The 23,775-nt window shown below is 38.4% G+C and overlaps 1 protein-coding gene and 1 non-coding gene across 2 annotated transcripts in view; both read right to left on the bottom strand.

Moving 5' to 3' along the window:
* The window catches only part of LOC122815721 (deleted in malignant brain tumors 1 protein-like), a 787,040-nt gene that overhangs the window by 170,535 nt on the left and 592,730 nt on the right, over window positions 1-23,775 (bottom strand). Inside the window, exon 8 of the mRNA XM_044088475.1 lies at window positions 2,648-2,971. Coding sequence (XP_043944410.1) covers window positions 2,648-2,971 — 324 coding nt within the window. The remainder of the gene's footprint in view (window positions 1-2,647; window positions 2,972-23,775) is intronic.
* Window positions 9,601-9,673, bottom strand: TRNAQ-CUG. The gene has a single exon. It is a non-coding gene; the product is annotated as a tRNA-Gln (tRNA).

The following is a 23,775-nucleotide window of genomic DNA, read 5'->3' as shown; positions in this document are numbered from 1 at the left end:
CTACAGAAATGAGTATCATTGGATCATGCTTATTGATGCCAGTTGGCTACCTGTCCAACAACGTGTGCCAGATTGCTGTTGTGATTCCAACTCTACAAAATTGTTAAATAACACTCCTGTCCTTCCCTTGCCTCTTTCATATTCAGATGAACTTCCGAGTTACAGCCTAAGAAGTCTTAACCACTTTAGTCCAATTCTTCAGTGTCTCATTGCCAGACTTCATTGCACTAACCATGCTTTTTCCATCCGAAGCCACAAAGTCTGAGAATCCCTCCCCCTACTAATGTTAAGGGCCTCACTTCATAAGCCTCATTCCATGCTCAACTTAAAGATAATCTCAAGTCTGAGTCAGTTTGCAAATGCTTTCCTTCTGGACACATCACCTACCCCCCCCACTCACATATCACCTACCGCCCCCACACTCTCCCCTTCACCCATCAGGTAGCTGTTACTTCTTCTGGTACCTCATTACCACAATTGGCAAAACCAACCTTAAATGCTTTCCTGGAGTCAGCTTATCTTTGTTTCTTTTGCAAAGTTTTCACTCTTCTTCCTTACTGTTTACTTTATAGAGAGTCTGAATAAAAAGCATTCTTTATTAAAAATATTTTTTTATTTTTTTATTTTTTACTTTTAAGTCTTTAAGTAAAAAACGTGGCACATTGTATGATGCATTAAAAAATGTGAAGTCATGTTGAAAGTAATATGAACAAAATGCCTCCATTATTTCCTATATGTATTTCTGTTGCTCATATTAATTATAAGCCTTAAGGTCAGAGCTGTGCTGCTCATATTAATTATAAGCCTTAAGGTCAGAGCTGTGCTGAGGGCAGAGTACTTTCCTGCCATAGTGTGGAATCAGCAGAATCTCATTAGAAGGCACTTCCTATTCTGTTCTCCCATTAATGGTATCCCCTTGGCCAGCATTGATTAAATGACAATGCCATGGCTTAAATTATCATCCATTGAGGGCTGTTCCATATGGGTGGGGAACACTGCTGTTTTCTTCTCAATAATGTAGTATTACCCCAGAATGTTGACAGGCAAACCTTGTTTTAAAGGAGCCTTGCATCTGCTTTCTTACTAAAACTGATTATACATATCACAACGATCTGATGAAAAGTATTACAACTAATTAACTGCAATAAACTGAATTACCTTAGTTCCCTTGAATGTGATCTATATGTATTTTATGTACTCAGGAATGTTGCATTCCAGTACAAAACAAAAATATGTTGGTAAACAGGAGTGTGCTTTGTCACCATAAGTTACATGCTGAACTGCGTTACCTGCTTTGAAATTCTGTTCTCATGCACATATTTCTTATCAGCTAACAAGATTTTTGATGCATATTTTTACCATCAAAGCAAGGCATGGAGCATATTAATATCATATCAGATCAGCACTTTAATTCTAGATGATAAAGTACATTCATACATTCAGAAAATGTATGAAAATGGCAAAGTCATGTTATTTTTTTCATTTTTGACATATTAACCAAAACTACATAGTGTGTGTGTGTGTGTGTGTGTGTGTGTGTGTGTGTGTGTGTGTGTGTGTGTGTGTGCGCGCGTGTGTGTGTCTGGAGAAATGATGTAGACAGATGTGAGAATGTCTGTGTGTGTGTGTGTGTGTGTGTGTGTGTGTGTGTGTGTGTGTGTGTGTGTGTGTGTGTGTAGAAATGATGTAGACAGATGTGAGAATGTGTGTGTGTGTGTGTGTGTGTGTGTGTGTGTGTGTGTGTGTGTGTGTGTGTGTGTGCGTGTGTGTGTCTGGAGAAATGATGTAGACAGATGTGAGAATGTCTGTGTGTGTGTGTGTGTGTGTGTGTGTGTGTGTGTGTGTGTAGAAATGATGTAGACAGATGTGAGAATGTGTGTGTGTGTGTGTGTGTGTGTGTGTGTGTGTGTGTGTGTGTGTGTGTGGATGTGTGTGTGTGTGTGTGTGTGTAGAAATGATGTAGACAGATGTAAGAATGTGTGTGTGCATGTGTGCGTGTGCGTGTGTGCGTGTGTGTGTGTAGAAATGATGTAGACAGATGTGAGAGAGTGTGTGTGTGTGTGTGTGTGTGTGTGTGTGTGTGTGTGTGTGTGTGTGTGTGTGTGTGTGTGTGTGTGTGTGAGTGAGCTTGGCATTTTTCCACTGTCTTGCTAATGGCAGAGGGGCAATATTTTATTTAAAGACTAAAATATTGTCTTTCTGTCATTATTTTTAGTCTGTAAAACACTGCCGCTCTGTCATAAGACAGAACCACAGATAGACAGAGCCACAAAGCCAATTTCAATAAAAATAAATTCTAATAATAAACGATGTTTTACCTACTTGCTATGTTCTGAATATGTCCGATATAGTAGGACAAAGGCACTCAACATCTAATAAAGTATCATATGATCAACATTGGGTTGCATTTTTTTCTTTTTTTATTAGTAACATTACTGCCTTCCAGTTATCCAATAGTTTATTTATTTTTTTGTGAAAAGAAAGAAAAGTTGAAAACTAAGTGATAAAATGTGGTCATTACTGAACATACATACTTTACATGAAAACCACAAACACTAATGCTTGTACAACATGCCACTGATCTAGTAACTACTTCATTTATTATCATTTACTGATACTAGCATTAACTGAAACAATGATATTTTACCTCCTTCACAAATGACACCAGCATCTTCATAGTGATTGCAGTTATGTTGCAGTACTGGACTGGCGGAACAGTCTGAGAGATGAGATTCATTCCCTATACAGTTTACATCATCCAGAGTAATAGGGCCTGAGCCCCAGCCAAATTGGGCACAACATGAGGCAGAGAGAGCTTGACCACAACCAACTTGTCTACATACCACTGTTGCATCATTTATATCCCAAGAATCATCACAAACAGTACCCCACTTTGAGTTGTAGTAAATCTCAACTCGACCCGAACATACATTGGGTCCATTCACAAGACGTACTGGTAAAGAGCTCTTTCCTGTTAGTAAAAAAGAAAGAAAAGAAAAAACAGAATCATTTTAAAGTGTATTCATTTATTATAAAACATTTAGGTTCATTTGAACAATATATTTAATCAATAATTCAGAAACATCAAATAGAAACCACATAAGATGGAACTATAGTAAAATTTTTTGGAGTAAATGTGCTGTGTAATCATTATAAACATTACTTGTCTGTATAATCTGAACTAGTTTTCTAATAGAAATGGTAATACATGGTTTATAGCTTTTATATAGCGTTATGCAATATAGACTATACATAGCATTTCAAATGAAAATATTATTTACATAATTGTATTACTGTTATTGTATAAATTCCACTTAATATCTATTATATTTACTCTAACACATCATATTTATTTGTAACTGCCATGTACAGTAAAGGTAATATATAACTGTGTTCCAATCATTTCAAACAAGTAACCTTGTTTACATCAATATAGTTCAGATTCCATTCACAAAAAGTACAAGATTTGGAGCATCAGATAAATGCTAATGTTTACACCAGTAGATCACTGGCTCATAGCCGAAAATAATCCTGTTAGTTTTCCTGACCATTATTATGATTTAGTTGTTAATTTTCACTAGAAATATTATGATTTAGTTGTGATTAAAAGAATTAGAAAATAAAAAATTACATCAGAAAATACAGTAACATCCCTATAGAGATTACTACCATGCTGATAAAGTAATACGCAATGCAGTCAGAGAGAGGAGATTACTTGTGTATAATTTTATCACATGTGATACAGGCTGGTACTCATGGTTTCACTGAACACATAATAAAAAGGAGAAATGCATTCATTATACATTTCCCCCTACCCCGTTTCATAGACAGCAGACAGCTATGAAAATTTGAAAAGTGTGACATCTAGCTTCCTACTGTCTTTCATTGGGCTCCCTATTAATGCAGACATTTGAAATGCCAAGTGCTGACACAACAAAAATAAAGAACAAAAATATGGGAGAAAAGCAAATACTGAACATTGTTATTCTCTCAAAAACTTCTTTTTTACAGGGGAAACAAGGTCCTTTCAACCCCGCACCCCAAACATATATATGCCATCTCCAAGACTGCCATACCTCACTGAAAAGGGAATATTTTGAGAAATGGCTATCTCAGACTTAATAAATATAAGTCCATTTTTTGACCATTCAGTCTTGTCATTACAGGAGTCATTAATGTGGGTTCCAACATTTCAAATGATTACCCACTTTACACTTATATTTTTTAATATTTTGTTTACTTTATTTTTTAAAGTTGACCTGTATGTAAGTGTTTTTATTTGCACACCTGGTTGAAAATTGCTGGATGTCATTGTCTTGTCTTCTGTGCTGTGACCTGCATACCTGAGGTGCTCTTTGTACAAATTGCTTTCTTGGGAAGTGAATGTGTCAGTTTATACTGGCATACTGAAGCCGGCTATGAGTGGACTAGTGGAGCATTGGCCTATCTGGTTAGCTTTCTTGATATGTATTTGGAGATTCTTGTCAATGTAATGGTTTGCTTTACACCAAAGAGTCATGATTCTCAGTGTCACAAGTGTCACAGTGACACAGAACAGATTGACATTAGTGGAGAATACATATTCAGTGGAAAGGTGGTAGGATGCACACTGTGGGATCGATGAAGAAATGAGGACATAAGAACAGAAGCCAAAGTAGCTCCAGTTGCAGAAAAGATCAAAGAGAACAGATTAGAGTGGTTTGGGCACATGTGTAGAAAAGAAGAAGACAATCTGGTGAGGAAGATTTGTGACAGACAAGAGGAAAGTAAGAGGAAGTGAGGACGTCCAGCAAAGAGGTGGATAGATTGTGCGAAAAAAGATCTGCGACAGTCAGCAATGATTGTTGAAAAAGGCAGGTGTATGGCACTGAATCGAGAGAGCTGGCAAACCCATGTAGAAAAATGGGAAAAAGGAGGCTGTTGATGATGATGATGATGATGATGATGATGATGATGATGAAATATTCAGTGAAAGCATAGGAGCAATACTAAATCCAAAAATCTAGACTTAATTTTATGCTATATGGGCAATAAACTTTTCTTAGTATTACAAGAATGTTCAGTGTTTCATTTCTCATCCAGTGTTTAATTCATCTCGAGGTAATGTGTTACCTAACAAATATGGCTATGCAGCCACAGTTTCTATTAGGTCTAAATGAGGGGTAAGCATAAAACTCAGGAATTCAGGGTGTGCTGTCTGGCCAATTAAATCAGGTCTCCATAAAAGCACATAAATGGATATGTGCCAAATGCCAGGTTGCCTCAAAGACCTGCAATTTGTTATTTAGACTTTAACATTAAGTAGAGACATTTTTATATGATCTAATGGTTGATTTGTTTTGGAAGTTAGGTTGGAAGGTATAGCAGCTTTACCTTTTCTACAAAGGACACAGTGGGGCAGTAAAATCTTTCACCAGTATGCAGAAGCCATGAAACGACAGGAGCAATACGTCACTGTTGAAGCAAGTACAGATTTCAAGCATCTCATGCCATGCTGACACATACTGGGCCCCCTCTGGAATAGGAATTTAGTCAACTGTTAGGCACCACTCTACTGCTAGGGTCAGACCACCATGCATGCTGCCTACTATATATGTATGACAGCTGAACTCAGGTGTATCTGTCCCATCTCATTCTTGAATTATGAGTAACAGCACTACAGAATAGACAGGCATTATACTTTACTGTTATACTTTACACTATAAGCTAGTACTAAGTCTCTTATATAGGACATTATGAGCACTATTAAATCTGCACTTTGCATGTTATGAACTACAAAGTGAGACAGAGATATTGTACTTACATGTAAGCTCCAGATGCAGCTTCATCAGTCATAGCATGGCAGCTGACATCGGCCTGGTGCGTGTGTGTATGTGCATATGATGGCTAATGCAATACATGTTCAAAAAATACAACACACACCCAGACACACACACACACACACACACACACATATTTCAATATGTATATATAGGTTCATAGGTTAGTATTAGGCTAGCTGTCTTTGCAGGCCATTTTTAAGCCTAGTCAATTTCCCTCTCTGTCTGTCTCTCTCTCTCTCTCTCTATATATATATATATATATATATATATATATATATATATATATATATATTTATATATCTGTGTGTATACATATATAAATGTAGATAGATAACAGATATTTCTTTATCAGTATATATCTTCCTACATAAAAAAAAAAAAAAAATATATATATATATATATATATATATATATATATATATATATACATACACACATATATACATACATACATGTGTATGTTTATATGTGAGTGGGTAGCCATTTGTAATTTTGGGACTTGGATTACCACGTTCTGAAATGTGCAGACTTAAGAGCAAAAATTCAGACTTACCATTATTAAGTCTGAGATTGCCATTTCTCATAATATTCCTTATTCACTAATGTATGGTGATCTTGGAGTTGATAATATATATATATATATATATATATATATATATATATATATATATATATATATATATATGCATACATATACACACACACACACACACACACACACACACACACACACACACACACACACACACACACACACACCTATAGCTATCTATATCTATTTATCTATTTATATATATATATATATATATATATATATATATATATATATATATATATATGGATCTACCTGACTACATCGAAAGTTCAGAAGAGCGAAAACGACTTCACCGACGCCAGAAGATCGACAAGTGAGAAGACCGACGGAGGAAAACACCGACGCTGAGAACACTGAGATGGGGAAAGGATGTGTAAGTATGCGGTAGTGACGGACGTTAGGGTGCGAGTAAGGTAAGTGTGCGATGTTGACGGTCTGTAGGGATAGGGGTGGGATAAGTGAGTTAGGGTTAGGGCGTGGGTTAGGTAAGGGTGCGAGTAAGGTAAGTGTGCGATGTTGACGGTCTGTAGGGATAGGGGCGGGATAAGTGAGTAAGGGTTAGGGCGCGGGTTAGGTAAGGGTGCAGTAGTGATATTTTTTGGGTTAGGGGTGGGTTAAGTGAGTTAGGTTAGGCGGGTTAGGTGAGTGTGCGATAGTGACGGACCTTAGGGTTAGGGTTTCGGTTAGGGTTGTAGATAGTTCTGTATGTAAGGGTTAGTGTTGGTTTGTAAGGATTTTGGTGTGCTTGTGTTGTGTGTGTGGTTTTTGGACAGGGGATTTGTTTTGTTTGTTGATTGTTGTTGTTATGATGTGTCGAGTGTATGAGGTGTCGTGTTTGAGAACTGTCGATAATGTGGTGTCGGTGAAGTCGTTTTCGCTCTTCTGAACTTTCGATGTAGTCAGGTAGATCCATATATATATATATATATATATATATATATATATATATATATATATATATATAAATATATATATATCTATATATCTATATCTATCTATCTATATATATATATATATATGTATACGTATACCTATACCTAAATATATATATATATATATATATATATATATATATATATATATATACATACATATATATATATATAATGTATATATGATTAGAGGGTTGCAGTTGGGCTATAGCCCTCCCCTTCTTGGGGTTAACAAGTTTAAAGGTGAAGCTTATGTTTGATATACACTCTTCTCTATTTTCAGTTTATTTTTAACAGTGTTTTCGGACTCAACAGTCCGAGTTCTGACATTTCAGTAAGGATCCATGTTAATGTGGTGGTGTCAGTCTTTCCTGTATCAGTAGCTGTGTGGGCTGACTTTTCCCATTTGGGACAATAATGGTTGAAAGACAAACCAAACACAGTGCTTTTGTTTCACTGTAAGTTAATCACTGTACTGAATTTGCAGGACTCAGCATCATAACTAAATACATTAAATTTGAAAAATTCATTTCAGCTGTACATGAAATACAGAAACATATTTTTCTTGGCTAGCTGAAAGATGTTCACACATATGAGTTCTTTATAACTCAGATCTGGACAGCTCTGATACAAATGGCTAGCAGTCAGAAATGTCACAATTATGTGCCTTCTGGTAGGCATTTATATGTTAAGAAGCCACTTATGTCAGCTAACTTAATAAGCAATTGATATTACAAATATGAGCACAGGGGATTTATACTGGGAATAAGGGGATTCTTAGGCTAAATATAGCTTGGAAATTTAAAGAAGGTGTGATGAAAGGAGATACTGCCAGCACAGCTAGCTGGAATTTTGTAAATAATTATATGTCATTTATGAATATCAAACTTATTCATATGAAATGCATGTGTTACAAATGTATTAGAAATGTGGATCATACAAGATGCTTGTGTTACAAATGTATCAGAACAGTATGTCATGTATATATCAAATTGCTTTGTACAGATGTTTGTGCTGCAAAGTTATTTGTATAGTGCTTGTGTTTGAATTGCATCAACAGTGTTCCCTGCTGGAGATAACAGAAATGTACATGCCCTCAAAAAAAGGGCATAGCAAAATTAATTTAAAATGGGTGGCGAAAGCCAAACACATTCTGGCTAGGCTTATAAATGCCCTAGGGCAGATAGCCTAGTATGAACCTATGAACCTATGAATTATTGTAACTGCTTAAATGTATATGTTTTTCATAGATAAAACTGGAGGGTTAACTTCATACTAGCAAACTTCAGAAATAATATCTGGAATTAAATCACTTTATATCCTAGGCCATAAAGATGCTATCTCGCAGGTTTCAAGGGAGCCAGAGACACAAAATCTGCACCTAGGAAGCTTTCTGTATTGTCTTTGGGGTGAACTAATTATTACTCTGAATGTGTGGAAGAATGCAGTTGTTTTAAGACTTCTGGCACTTGCCAAAGATCTGACCAAAAACCCTTGTGTGTGTATTTTTAAAGGGATGTGCTAAGTCCTTCCAGCAATAGGGAGTTTGCCTGAGAACTAGAAGTCAGATGATCAGAAATGATGTAATTTTGCAATCTACCCCAGCAGTAATGTTTTAGATATTATTTTGAGAAGTCTCTTGGTGAGACAGAGCATTCTGTATTCTGCCTTGGGACTGACAAGAAGAAGAAGAACCATTCATCAAATCATCTGCCTTGCTCTGGTAAGAAAGTTACTAGGGAATAGTATAATTCTCTTAGATTCAGTCAAAAATATAGTGAAGCTTAGTTTAGATATTGATTTTCTTTATTTGTTTGAAAGGCTCCTTCAATGCTGTTTTAAATATTTCCTGTGGTTTTGATCTCTGATGTCACTGTGAATATATTCTTAGTATTTTCTTGTTCTTCTATTATTTATTATTAAATATATTTAAACCTTTCATTGTGGCTGATCTTTGTAGAGATATTTAAGTTTTGAGAGTACTTGCATATTTATTTGTTGACAATATGTAGGCCACTCCTAAAAGCCTTGCTCTTGGTAAAACTACCATTTGTATTAATATTACTCAATATATTGGGTACCCTGGGAAGAGCTTTAAGGTAGTTGGCAGGAGTGTCTGGTGGTAGTCATAACCACCTTATAGTCTAGGGAGAAGAGGGCATAGCTAGTAAACCTGTGCCAGCATTTACATACATCAGAGTTTTGGAGTTAGCATCCTTCAGAAAATACATGTAAGCACAAATCCTCTTATTGACCCAGGTGGGTCTTGAGCCCACAATCCCCAGCTCCAGAGGCTGATGCCTTATCCATTAGGCCACTGGGCCCTTTCATACGCTCGTAACTTTCTAAGTTCATTAAAGGAATATGGGGCATGTTACCAGTATGGGCAGCAGGCAGAAACAATTTTTGTTTGGATGCTGTCATTTGCTGGTCAGTACAGGCAGATTATATTGCCTGTTGCGAGACCTGACCTTACCAACTTCAGCTAGAAGTGCTTAACATTTATTAAGGTTGGGTCGCATGCCCCTCTGCCGCTTAACTGTTTTGCTTTTTTCTGAATATTGGAATGTAATCAGTGCACTCCATGTACTACAAGGAAATTAACCCCATTCCACATGCCATTGAGTGCATTTACCCTCCCCTGTAGGATATGCATGGTCATCTTCCCTGCTTGTAATGAAAAGCACCCAAGCACCACTTGAGCTCAGGTCACCTGGGTATTTAGCCCTCTGTGGTACTTGTGCAGGCTCAATAAAAAAATAGTCATAATTATACCTTTGTCCAAGACCACTTAGTCTTCTCCTATCATAAACTTTGGGCTAATGTCAATATAACCAATCTTTGGCAAAATATTAGAAAAAAGTAGATATAACCATCTATCTGAATATGCTCACACTAACGTGGTTCCATGATGGCATCAGTAAGGCTTCTTGTCCGAGAGGAGTACCATGTTTGCATTGTAAACCCTTAGAGATTGTACATTTCAGAACATGAATGTATGCTAAGAGGTACTCTTCTCAGTGATCGCCCAAAAAGCATTTTATCTAGATGATGACACCCCCCTTCTAAACCCCGTTACTCTGGGTACAGTTCAGCTTTCAGACGTTTATGTATGTCTTAAATAACAAAAAAAATTCAAAGTAAGAACTACATCAACTCCTTTGTTCCTCTGCACAAAGGTGCGCTTAAGGTTCAGTCCTATCTCCCATATGATTCACCGTAACCAATAATAAATTATTTGCTGCCCCACTCACCTTTACTCCAACTAGATTTAATACATTAATAACATGGAAATTTATAGGCAAGGTTTGCCACCAAGTAAATCCAAAGGGAGTTACAATGGAACCTACATGCTCATTCTTAACACTAGTAACAACAGCAAAAATATGAATAGGCAAATGTACTAGAGGAATGAACTGGAATATCTGGGGTGGCTTAGTGATAAATCACTTTGTTTATGGTGTGCAGGGTCCTGGGTTTGAGCCTTGCAGAGACTGCTTATTTGCAGGGTTGGGAGGGTGGCTTAATAGCTAAGGCGTTTGCCTTACAAACCCAAGGTGCAGTGTTTGAATCTCCCAAGGGATAACTGACTAGGCTTAAAATGGCTCACAGGGGCAGTTAGCCTAGTACTAAACTATGAACAATTTAACAAAACAACCTATGTGCATTAAAAACTGTAGGAAGATTAGCACACCTAGGCATAGGCGCTGGAAGCTGTTAAAGATTGGGTGGGGGGGTGACATAAAAATGGTAGTTTTTATAACTATTTGTGACTACAACATAGGTTCACTTGGAGGACATTTTAAGCTTAGCCAATTCCCTTTTGATGCTTGAATTAACATTTTCTAATTGGTCTTAGCTATCTCCATGGCTGATACAAAATTCAAGGGAATTAACTGAGGATGCTAATTAGCTAAAAGTGGGCTTTTTTAATTTCAGAAAAGTGGGGGTGACAGGGGCAGACAGGGGCACTTAGTGAGCTAAAAAGGGTAATTTTTATAACTATTTGCTACCACAACATAGGTTCACTTGGAGGACATTTTAAGCTTAGCCAATTCCCTTTTAGTTCTTGAATTAACATTTTCTGATTGGTCTTAGCTATCTCCATGGCTGATAAATAATTCAAGGGAATTAACTGAGGATACTAATTAGCTAAAAATGGACTTTTTTAATTTTAGAAAACTAAACTAATATCAAAATATTTTAAAATACTACATCTATTGCACTATGAACAGCTGCCCGACCATAAATAAAATGCTAATTACAGAAATGATGTTCTAATTAATACATAAATAGACTCATAAATGCCCATGAATGCATATATACATATGCAGATACATAAACAGACCAAACATATAACTATATACAAATATTTAATAAAATGGTACCACAACGAAAATATAAACATCAACTTATTAAAAGTAATTATAGTAAAAATTTCATTAGTTAAACTTCAGGTTAAAGAATATTGTTTTTAAAAATAGACTTACTTCTTTCTGAAAAAAATAGATATAATATATCTTGGAGTAATAGCCTTCTAGTTCTTTACAAACAATCAGGAATTTTAAACAGTGCTCTTTTCCACAATGTACATTTTTGTGGTGTTCAGTCTCTGGACTTGTATCTATATTGTTCCTGAGATCTTTTCAGTGATCATATATTCTTAAACTAACTGGCATGGTGTTATCAATGTAGTACATTTAATTCAGTACATTATCTGGTGGTCTGGTAATGGTATTTAATTATGTTAAATAAATAAATAAATAAAACCCAAACAAGCAGCTTAAAGGCCTAAAAATAGGGACACTTTTTAAATATTGCTCTTACAAATGTAGAACATTGATAGAATAACAGGTTATGCATTAGCATTAATTTTCTGAAGGATATGAAGCCCGAAACTGAAATGTGTGCCATTATTTTCTGAATTCAGTCCTCAATGATTTGCCAGTGATTTTCCAGAAAACACAACTTTTATGAGAAATAGACCATAAATAGGCAAAAATCAAGACATTTTGCGACTATCTGTATAGTTGAGAAGCATGCCTCCCAACAAGAGTTTGGTGAATTGACTCACTGTGTGGGAGAATAGATCCTTTGGCCATAACATATGCCTGTATCCAATATGAACCAGTACAGTAGGTTAGTAATAGCAGAGAGAGAAAGAACAAAACATTTACATCTCCCCACCACCAACAACTGATCACTATACCTGAAATTAATTCCTCTGTGGGGGAAAATAAGTATCTCTCTCTCTCTCTCTCTCTATATATATATATATATATATATATGTATATATATATATATATATATATATATATATATCTACAGTGGATATAAAAACTGTACACACCCCTGTTAAAATGCCAGGTTTTTGTGATATAAAAAATGTGACCACAATAAATCATTTAAAAAATTTTCCCACCTTTAATGTGGCCTATAACCTGTACAATTCAACTGAAAAGCAAACAAATCTATATAAAAAATAAAAAAAACATACAATAAGCTGGATGCATAAGTGTGCACACCCTTAAACTAATACTTTGTTGAAGCACCTTTTGATTTAATTACAGCATTCTGTCTTCTTGGGTAGGAGTCTATCAGCACGGCACATCTTGACTTGGCAATATTTGCCCACTCTTCCTTGCAGAAGCACTCCAAATCTGTCAGATTGCGAGGGCATCTCTTGTGCACAGCCCTCTTCAGGTCATCCCACAGATTTTGTATTGGATTTAGGTCTGGGCTCTGGCTGGGCCATTCCAAAACTTTAATTTTCTTCCGGTGAAGCCATTCTTTTGATTATTTGGATGTATGCCTGGGATCATTGTCGTGTTGGAACATGAAATTCCTCTTCATCTTCATCTTTCTAGCAGACACCTGAAGGTTTTGGGCCAAAAGTGACTGGTATTTGGAACTGTTCATAATTCCCTCCACCTTGATGAAAGCCCCAGTTCCAGCTGAAGAAAAGTAACTCCAAAGCACGATACTGCTACCACCATGCTTCATAGTGGGGATGATGTTCTTTTGGTAATGAGAAGTGCTGTTTTTGCGCCAAAACGTACCTTTTAGAATTGTGCCAAAAAGTTCAGCCTTGATCTCATCGCACTATAACACATTTTCCCACATGCTTTTGGGAGACTCGATGTATTGTTTTGCAAATTTTAGCTGGGCCTGGATGTTTTCTGTGTAAGAAAAATCTTCCAGCTTGCAACCCTACCCCATAGCCCAGACATATGGAGAATACAGGAGATTGTTGTCACATGTAGTAAACAACCAGTACTTGCCAGAAATTCCTGCAGTTCCTTCAGTGTTGCTGTAGGTCTCTTGGCAGCCTCCCTGACCAGTTTTCATTTTGTCTTTTCATCAATTTTGGAGGGGTGTCCAGTTATTTGCAACGTCACTGTTGTCTCATATTTTCTCCACCTTTTGATGACTGCCTTCACTGTGTTCCATGGTATATCCAATGCTGTGTAAATGTTTTTCTACCTTTCTCCTGACTGGTACCTTTCAACAATGAGATCCCTTTGATGCGTTGTTAGCTCTCTGTAAACCATGGCTTTTGCTGTAGCAAGCAAATGAATAAATGTCAGGAAAATCCTGCTAGGACAGCCTAACTTTATTTGGGGTTAATCAGAGTCACTTTAATTGATGACAGGTGTGTACCCAAGAAGACTGAATACTTTAATTAAATCAAAAGGTGCTTCAACAAAGTATTAGTTTAAGGGTGTGCACACTTATGCAACCAGCTTATTATACATTTTTTTATTTTTTATATTTTCCCCCTAACAGATTTGTTTGTTTTTCAATTGAATTGTACAGGTTATAGGTCACATTAAAGGTGAGAAAAGTTTTGAAGTGACTTATTGTGGTCTCATTTTGTTATATTAGAAAAACCTGGCATTTTAACAGGGGTGTATACATTTGTTATATCCACTCTATGTCTGTATGTATATATATATATATATATATATATATATATATATATATATATATATATATATAGGTTGATAAATATAGCCATATTCCTCATACACTGTGAAACATTTTCTAAATATTGAATTTCATTTAAAAAATGTTATAAATTTCCCATATATAATTCAATGCAAACATTCCTCCCACATTCCAAAGACATGTGGTAGGTGGACTGGTGATCTGCTGTGGCGACACCTAATGGGAGTAGCCGAAAGATGAAAAAAATAAAAAAAATAAAATAAAATAAACTTAGACAATAAGTCCTTCAAAATAGTTTCATCCATCCTTCCATCCATACACAACCCTTTTTTCTTATTTTTGCCCATGGGGTTGAGGTGTCACATGAAAAAGGACAATCATCTCGAGTCAGTGCTCAAACCGCTGGATAATCTCTTAATTGTTTTTAAATAACATTTATTAGTTGTCTCTGCATATTCCACTAATCCCAGTAACAGCTTATTACCAAACCAGTCTCTGTTTTGCACTTTCTTTTGGGTAACCCTGTCTTTCCACTTCTGAGAAGCGTTCTCATGGCTTGAACCTAGAGATACTATGCCACAATCTCATTTCAGAAGTCCATCCCTGATGTGCCAACAGTAATAATCTTGCATACCAGAATATGATCACTTCTTTACCTTCCACTGGTATCTGTCTTCTCTGATGTTCCATCATCACACTACCTGCTCTGTTCCACTGTTATTTGCTGCAGTATCTGATTTGTTTTTACTATAAGAAATGTCTCTTGCAGTGTGTGAGTGCCCAGCTTTACCATGTTATTTTCAACAGCCATTTCTTCTTGCCTCTCAATACTTGTATTATCTCTGGGTATTATATCCCTGTACATCACTGATATCTACCAAGCATGATGACCTCTGCTTTTTATTTCTCATCCTGCTATCCAAAGTACTTTCACTCTTAACCTGTCTTATTTATCTTATTTTTTACAGACTGAATGTAAGATGCTTCCTCTAATCTTCTGGACTTGTTGGTCTTCCATTCTATTTCATTTTGTTACATGCAAGTATATGCTCCAGACATTTGCATAAACTTTTATTTATTTTATCCTCCTCTTTTTTATCAAACCTCCATGCATCTACAATATCTATGAGTTTCCTCTCCTTGTCACAGGTTGCTACCATAAATGCAGTTGTAAAAATGAGTAGCATGAGAAAGCCTTGCTCAGAAAATTTCTTCTTCAGAAAATCGGTTTCCTTTCAGCATTGATATAGGTTTGCAGAAAAGTCTTCCACCAATTTAATACAATTTTGTTGTCAAGAGAGACTTCTGTTTGTTTTTTTTTTTTCTGTTGTATGAATAATCCAGTGTCTTTTGTGTAAGATGTAACAGCCATGAGTACTTTGTCTAGGAGTGGTCAACTTGGACTTATTTTTCCAACCCTATGGACCCTTTCTATTCTGAAGCCAAAATTAGATAGGAGTTTCGACTCTTCTCTGATCATACTTTCTACAATGATAGGCAGCTCCTGGATAGTGACATTATCTGGGACTGCAATAATTCGCATATGCATTTCCCACTGTTCTCTAAATCACCCACTTTTAGTTGCAGCATGTTCATAGGTTCATAGGTTCATAGGTTCATACTAGGCTATCTGCCCTAGGGCATTTATAAGCCTAGCCAGAATGTGTTTGGCTTTTGCCACCCATTTTAAATTTATTTTGCTATGCCCTTTTTCGAGGTTAGTATACTGTGCCTCTGTCTAACAGTGACACAGAAGTGATACCCGGGGTAAACCTACGATCTCCTATCCACTCATCAAGATTCCTCTTGAAGAGAGTCAATGAGGGACTCTGCCTGAAATGTACCATTTCTTCTCTAGTTCTTGCTTGTTGCCTGTTTCCTCACTCATCATCTTTTTCATTTATTTATTCTCTTCTAAAGTAGTTGCAGTCTACCCTTGCATGTCGGTAAGCACTTCCTGAGTATGAAACACAGTAAAATGGTATGCCTCTATATCATGCATGATCACAGAAAGGCACTGACACAGTAGTATCAGTTTTTCTTCCAAGTTAGCACCCTTAAATCGAGTAATCAGCACATTATCCACTTGACTTGAAGCACCTGCAGGTTTGTGGTTTGTTTCATCTGTGTGACTCCATTATATTTACTTCTGTTATAAAAAAAGTGCAATGTCAGTGGAGTGAGCGACTGAACTAAGCAGCCATGTCATCCCAGGCCAAGCCCCTCACCACCACACACACACATACTCAACCTTTATACGGACAGAAACAAATATTTAAGAAAAATTTCACAACTGCTTGCATATCTCTAATGAAATATTAGTCTTTTTTTTTTGTCCCTTGCTGGCGATCAGTGAATGTGGGTCGACCCTGTAGTCAGTACAATGCTGTGGGTGCTGCTGGATTCCAGACTTCCTTCATAATGCGTTTCCATGCCTTTTGGTTCATGGCAGTCTTTCTGACCTTGTGTAGGTCTAGTTGCTGGCTTCTTAGGTCCTCTTCAACCTGTTTAGCCCACATCTTTTTTTTGTGCAGATTTGTGAACTCTCCACTTTGTGGGGCACTCTCTCCATAATAGTCCCTACAGCAAACAATGGGTGTCTATCCTGCACATGTGTCCAAACCAGTGCATCCTCCTGTTCTGGATGTGTTTGCTGATCATTGACTGCTGATTACGTTTGTTCCAGATGTTCTCATTTCTAATGTGGTCATGAAGAGAGATTCCTAAGATTTGTCTCAGGCATCGCAAATGGAAAATCTCAAGCTTGTTGAGGTCTGGCTTGAGGAAGATCCACGTTTCTGAAACATAAAGGAGAATTGGCAAGATCACTGCATGGAAAAGGCAAACTTTGGTAGTGTTAGAGATGTTTGTCCTCTTCCTTAGACACCATTTGACTGATGCAAATGCTGCGGTGGCTTTTCCAATCCTGTTATGGATTTCAGCTATTGATGCCACCTTCTTCTCCTGGACCAGTGAACCCAGATGCTCAAATTCTTGCGTTTGTTCAGTCTGAACTCCCCCAAGCTGGACGGTGGCTTGTGAACCATTGGTTACCATTACTTGGTTCTTGTCTGGGTTTATCCATAGACCATATGACTGGGCAGAGTCTATATTAGAACATCAATGTTTCAAAACTTCGAATGTTCTAATATCGACACATATTCAGCGAACGCAGAAAATATCGAAGTAACAGAAAAACAAATTTTTTCCTAGGGAAAGAATTTGATTGTCCGTTTCTGTTGCTTTGGTATTTTCATCACTGTGGTGGAAAGTTACGAGTCAGTTTCAGGTAAGTGTGCGATTGAGTGCGGGTTAGGTTAGTTAGAGTTAGGGTGCGGGTTAGGTATGTGTGCGATTTTGTGGATGTGAGGGTTAGGGCAGGTTAGGTGAGTTAGGGTTAGGGCGCGGGTTAGGTATGTGTGCGATTTTGTGGATGTGATGGTTAGGGTGGGTTAGGTGAGTTAGGGTTAGGGCATGGGTCAGGTAAGTGTGCGATTGTGTGGACGTGAGGGTTAGGACGGGGTAGGTGAGTTAGGGTTAGGGCGCGGGTGAGGTGAGTGTGCAATAGTGACGGACCTTAGGGTTAGGGTTTGGGTTAAGGTAAGTGGATAGTTAGTGGTGTGTGTATAGTTTAGTGTAGGGTTAGGTGTAAGATTTTAGGTGTATGTGTGTGGATTGCTATTTGTTTGGTGTGCTTGCGTTGTGTGTATGTGTTTTGGAACAGCAATTTTTTTCCCTAGGAAAAATTCGCTGTTCTGTATGTTTGATGTTTTCATCTTTTGCTGAATAGGGATCGATATTAGAACATTCAAAGTTTTGAAACTTTGATGTTCTAATATAGACCCAACTGGGCGATGTGGGTGATGTTGTAGATGATATCTGTGGTCTCAGCATCACTGTATGCAAAAATGGCACTGTCATCGGCGAACATCATGTCAGTCACAGAATAGGCTTCATAATACTTGAATCTGCTCCTGCCCTCAAATACTCTCCTCATAATGGTGTCTACCACTATGTTGAACAGCAGTGGTGAGGCCACATCCCCTTCATGGATGCCAGCCTGGATAGCAAGCTCTTCAGATAGTTCATTCCGAATGCGCACCTTGCTGGATGAACCATTGTATGACATTTGAAGGAGTTTGATGATTTTCTTCAGCACGTGCTCAGTCTCTATTGTCTTCCACAGGGCAGGCCAGTGGATACAGTCAAATGTGAACCTGAAATCGATAAAGAAGGTAGCTTTACTCTATCTACACCAGATTTTTTCCTCCATCAGCTGATGGATGTTGATGATTTGATCACAGAATCCTCTGTTTGGTCTGAATCCAGCCTCATCTTCCCTTCATGTTGTTTCTGCAGCCTAGATTGTATAATATTCATAAAGCCTTTGCCGATGATGGAGAGCAAGCTGATGGCACAGTAGCTCTTGCATTCCCTGTTGTCCCCCTTCTTATGGATGGGTACAATGATGGTCTTCTTCCATGTGGATGTACCCAAAGTTACTAAAATTACTTCTGTAGATGGTTGATTGATTATATTGAATTATGAAGTGCTAAGTCTATTTTAAGTGACTATTTTAAGTCTAGCTAAGTGAAAGTGCTTGTCTGTATTTTATTAAACTGGAAACTTCAGCCATTGTGGTCTCATTGGGTTTACTTGACATTTTTATTGTTCTCATGTTAGACCTTTGGACCACGTTGATAGTGTTTTTTAGTTATGAAAAATACAGTAACAATTTGTCCTGTGTACTGCCAGATCATTCATTCATTCAGGTTAATGACTACATATCTGGCCTTCCTCATTGATATACCCTTAGATGATAGTTGTACAGCAATTACATGAGGTTTACTCAACATTTCTACAAGACAATATAAGCTAACTGTGATGTCTACTTCTAGGTCATGTTTTTGGGTGCAGTCATTAGAAATATGTTCCCTGAAAGCGATCACATGGGAGGATAAGTCATTGGACTTCCTCAAGCTAGAAATGAAAATTATGTACTTACATACTTTTACATTTGAAGGTATTGAATGGGAAAACTGGACCTGAACAATGCATTTGCATTGCTGTCAGAATGTTACAGTGGACTCACAGTTTCAGCTGCTGTAGCTATAACATTCTCACAGATTCTGTCAGGATTTTTGGTTAATTTTGTTTGCAAAAGTGGCTGCTCTCCCTGTAGCTGCCCACACTGTCCATTTTACTATTAAAACAAAATATTTTTTTAAGATTAAGCAAGCTTGTCAAGACCCCCACATACAAACAGAACTAATGTAATGAACTGTGCTTACTATCCCTAAAAATAACATCGACAGCATCATTTCTTTAATCACAGACAGTTTAGCTCATACAGCACAACAGCAAAACAATACAGTAAAGGGAGCAGCAATTTGGGAGAATACAATATGCAGCAATTACATTTGGAGTTCGGGACCCATGATTATGCAAGGTCCAGTACTCTAAATAATTAACTATCAGCAACAGTAGGCCCAACCCTCCTGACCATACCTATCGTCTCTGCCACCAGCTCTATTACTGACTTGATGTATAAGTATTTGTTATTTTTTTGAGCTTTTCTCCAATGTTTTAATGAGACACAGTACACAAAGTCAGTGTGCCAAACAATCACAGCCCTTAAGGCGAAACACCATGCCTGATACACTAGTAATAGGTGACTCTATAGTCAGACACACTGACATCCCACTTACCAGGCTGAACAAAGAGAGGGTAATGGTGAGCTGTCTGTCGGGAGCTAGGATCCGCCACATAACACAAGCACTCAGGTCACTCCAAAGCAAGTACAAATATGACTCCGTCATTGTCCATTCCGGCGTGAATGACCTGAGACGTACCTCCTTGGACTACATGATAAGAGACATAGATGAGCTCTCTGATTATGTAGCCCAGGCCAGTATGACCCTGAACCTGAGCAGCATCTTGCCCTCACCAAGAATGATGCCACAATACAAAGACAAGATGATCAGCTTTAGTAATTGGCTCAATTACTGGTGTCATTCTAGGGGGATCCAATGTCTGTCTGCTTGGGATGACATGCTGGACAAGCCATGCTGCTTCTCAAGGGACGGCTTGCATCTGTCACCACTGGGCTTCCGGATATTGGCTAAGGCTCTTGCCACCCCCATAGTGCCTTTTTTAGGCAAGGCTCAAAAGACAAACCCACCACCTTAGAAAACAATAAAGTAAAAAAAACTAAAGGTAATGCTGCTCAACACCAGAAGTCTAAATCTCAAGATGCAGGCTCTCAAAGCACTCCTCAGTATGGAGAGCATCGATGTCTGTGCAGTAATTGAAATCTGGTTCAAGGCTCCTGAGAGCATCCCAGCCCTACCAGGTTATACCTCATATCATGCATTTTGGTCCCAAAACCTGGGCTGAACCACAAAAGGAGGGGGAGTGTCCGTATTCATTAAAGACACCCACACCTCCAGGTTAGTGGCAATGCACGAAGCGTCGGAGACCATCCATGTACAACTAACCGTAGGCAAAACTGCTATACAACTTGTAGCATGCTACAGACCACCCTCTCAATCTCAGGAACTCCATTAAGCCTTCCTGAAGACACTGGAGGATATGAATGTCTCACCAAATACCATCATATTGGGAGACTTCAACTACCCAAACATAGACTGGGTGCATTACTCAAACCCCAACACCCTAGCCCAAAGGTTTCTGGAATTCATCAACTCAAATGCGATGGAACAACTATTCACCTCCCCCACAGGGAGAAATAATATACTTGACCTGATCATCACAAACATGGGGACAAAATGCTCAACACCGGAAGTATACCCCTCACTAGTGAGATCAGACCATAAATTAATCACCCTAGATATTCATATCCCACCTCCACCCCCAGCACAAAAGACCACAGTGAGAAACTTCTCAAAAGCCGACTTTACACTCCTTAGCACTGAAATGGTATCCTTCAAGCCCCCTGGGCCAGTGGAAACCACATCCCACACTGCTGAATCCTTCACAAATGCTTTCTACGGGCATCTCCAAGAATGCATGGATCATGCAATCCCAAATAAAACCGAGACCCTTTCCACCAAAGGTAGGCATCCTATCTGGTGGATCCCAGCCATAAACAAACTTTATAACAGGAGAAGGAAGCTACTGCAAGACAGAGCAAAATCCCATAAAGGGAAGGCATCCTTGATCAGCACTAGCAAAAAACTACGTTCGCTAATAAAATCATCAAAGGCCAACTTCGAGAGAAAAATCGCTAAGGACACTAAAGATAATCACAAGGCCTTCTTCAGTTATATTAGAAACCTGGGCAGAAACCCTCAGATATGTGCAGAGTTAGTTCATAATGGCAAAAAATACACTGAACCCACAGATATTGCCAACATACTGGCAGACAGGTTCAGAGCAAATTTCTCCCCTCCCTCTCCCCCAAAAGACGAAATAAATATCTCAGCTGAATGCAACCTCCCTGAAATCTCAGATGTCCAGGTGAGAGCTACCCTCAGCAAAGCTAAAAATACAGCATCCATGGGACCTGATGGTGTCCTGGGTTGCATGCTACGTGAACTCCTAGAAGAGCTAAACCCACACATAAGAACACTGTTTAATCTTAGCCTTGCTACAGGATACGTCCCTGAACACTGGCGTACAGCTACAGTGGTCCCACTCCACAAAGGTGGCACCTCTACAGACCCTGAAAACTACCGCCCCATAAGCTTGACCAGCCTGGTCTGCAAAGCTATGGAAAGGATCATTATGGAACTCATAAACAAAGACATCGGGGACCTACAGACAATTGACCCTACCCAGTTCGGCTTTGCAAATGGCAGATCCTGTCTTTTAAACCTGGTGGACTTTTTTGAAACAGTCACTAGAGCCATCGATGAAGGCAAAGCAGTTCATACAACCTACCTGGATCTGGCAAAAGCCTTCGACACAATATCCCACTCAGGCATCATAGACAAGCTCAACAGCTTAAATGTAAACCCGTTTGTCACAAGATGGGTTGCAAACTGGCTAAAGGACAGAATCCACAAAGTCAGAATAGCTGGAGCTATGTCAGACTCTAAACCAGTCACAAGTGGAGTCCCACAGGGCTCTGTCTTGGGACCCCTCTTGTTCGGCATTTATTTCTCAGATGTGCAGGCAAACATAGGGGGGTTGTGGCTGACAAAGTTCGCAGATGACTGCAAACTAGGTGCCATAGTCGATACACCAGCTGACACATGCATCCTCCAGAAGGGCCTCACAGAAACAGACGACTGGTGCCAGAGTCATGGCCTTAAACTAAATGCCAAAAAATGTATAGTCATCCCCTTGGAAAAAACAAAGTACCCACAAATTACCACATAGGTGGTAATCCATTAAGTACGGAAAAAGTAATCAGAGACCTGGGGACCCAAGTTGACAGTGACCTCTCATTTGACACCCACATCGCCAAAGTGGTTAGAAAGACCTTCTACCTTGCCCACCTTATCATGAAGGGATTCACATCCATATCAAAGGATGTCATTGTACCCTTATATTCCTCCCTTATCAGGCCTATGATTGAGTACAATGCCCCATTTGGTATGTACCTCACCCGGCACCTACAGCAGCTGGAGAGACCCCAAAAGTAACTTACCAAGAGGATCAAGGGTCTCCAGCATATGTCATATGCTGCCAGACTGAAAAAGCTCCAGCTCTATCCAGTAGCATACCGCCTGCTCAGAGGTGATCTGTGCCTTACGTACAAGGCCATGTCCCAATTCAGAATTAATGGACATCCTCCACCTCAAAAAATCCAAATCCATCAGAGCCATGAGAGCTAAAGATCTAAACCTCAGCACAAATATGAATAGGACATGCTGGAGGGACAGATTCATAACCCAGAGGCTTCCCGCACTCTGGAACAGGATACCTGTCCATGTTAGGCAGAGCCCCTCACTGGCTCTCTTCAAGAGAAATCTGGACGAATGGATTGGTGATCGTAGGTTTACCCCGGGGGTCATCCCTGTGTCATTGCTAGATAGAGGCACAGTAAACTAAATTTAATTTAAATTGCACACTTTTGTATCATTACATGGGGTGGCGAAAGCCACATACACTTTGGCTAGGCTTATAAATGCCCTAGGGCAGATAGCCTAGTACTATACTATGAAACTATATAATAATGAAGTTGTTTTGCAAAGCATTATGGGTAAACATGGAGAGGCTTCTACGTGGAAAAAGTTTCAGTTGCTAAGCTGTCTAATGCCTTACAGGATTATTCTAGCTGCAAACATGGATGGATCCTCTCATCCAGCTTCATCCTTAAGCTAACTTCATAAATGCTTATGTTTATCTGCTCTCTCTAAAATGTCATACTTATTTATTTATTTTATTTATTTTATTTTATTTTATTTTATTTTATTTTACATTTGTTAACCGGGCTAGTCTAGCTGGATATATTTCCATTTTCAGTAGAGGCCCGGGGAGAAAAGCTCCACATAAACATAAGCAATAAGAC

Source organism: Protopterus annectens, chromosome 1.part1 (assembly GCF_019279795.1).
Source record: "Protopterus annectens isolate FY-2018-M chromosome 1.part1, PAN1.0, whole genome shotgun sequence".
In the NCBI taxonomy this organism is placed as follows: Eukaryota; Metazoa; Chordata; order Ceratodontiformes; family Protopteridae; genus Protopterus; species Protopterus annectens.
This window is presented reverse-complemented; position numbering and strand designations above follow the sequence as displayed.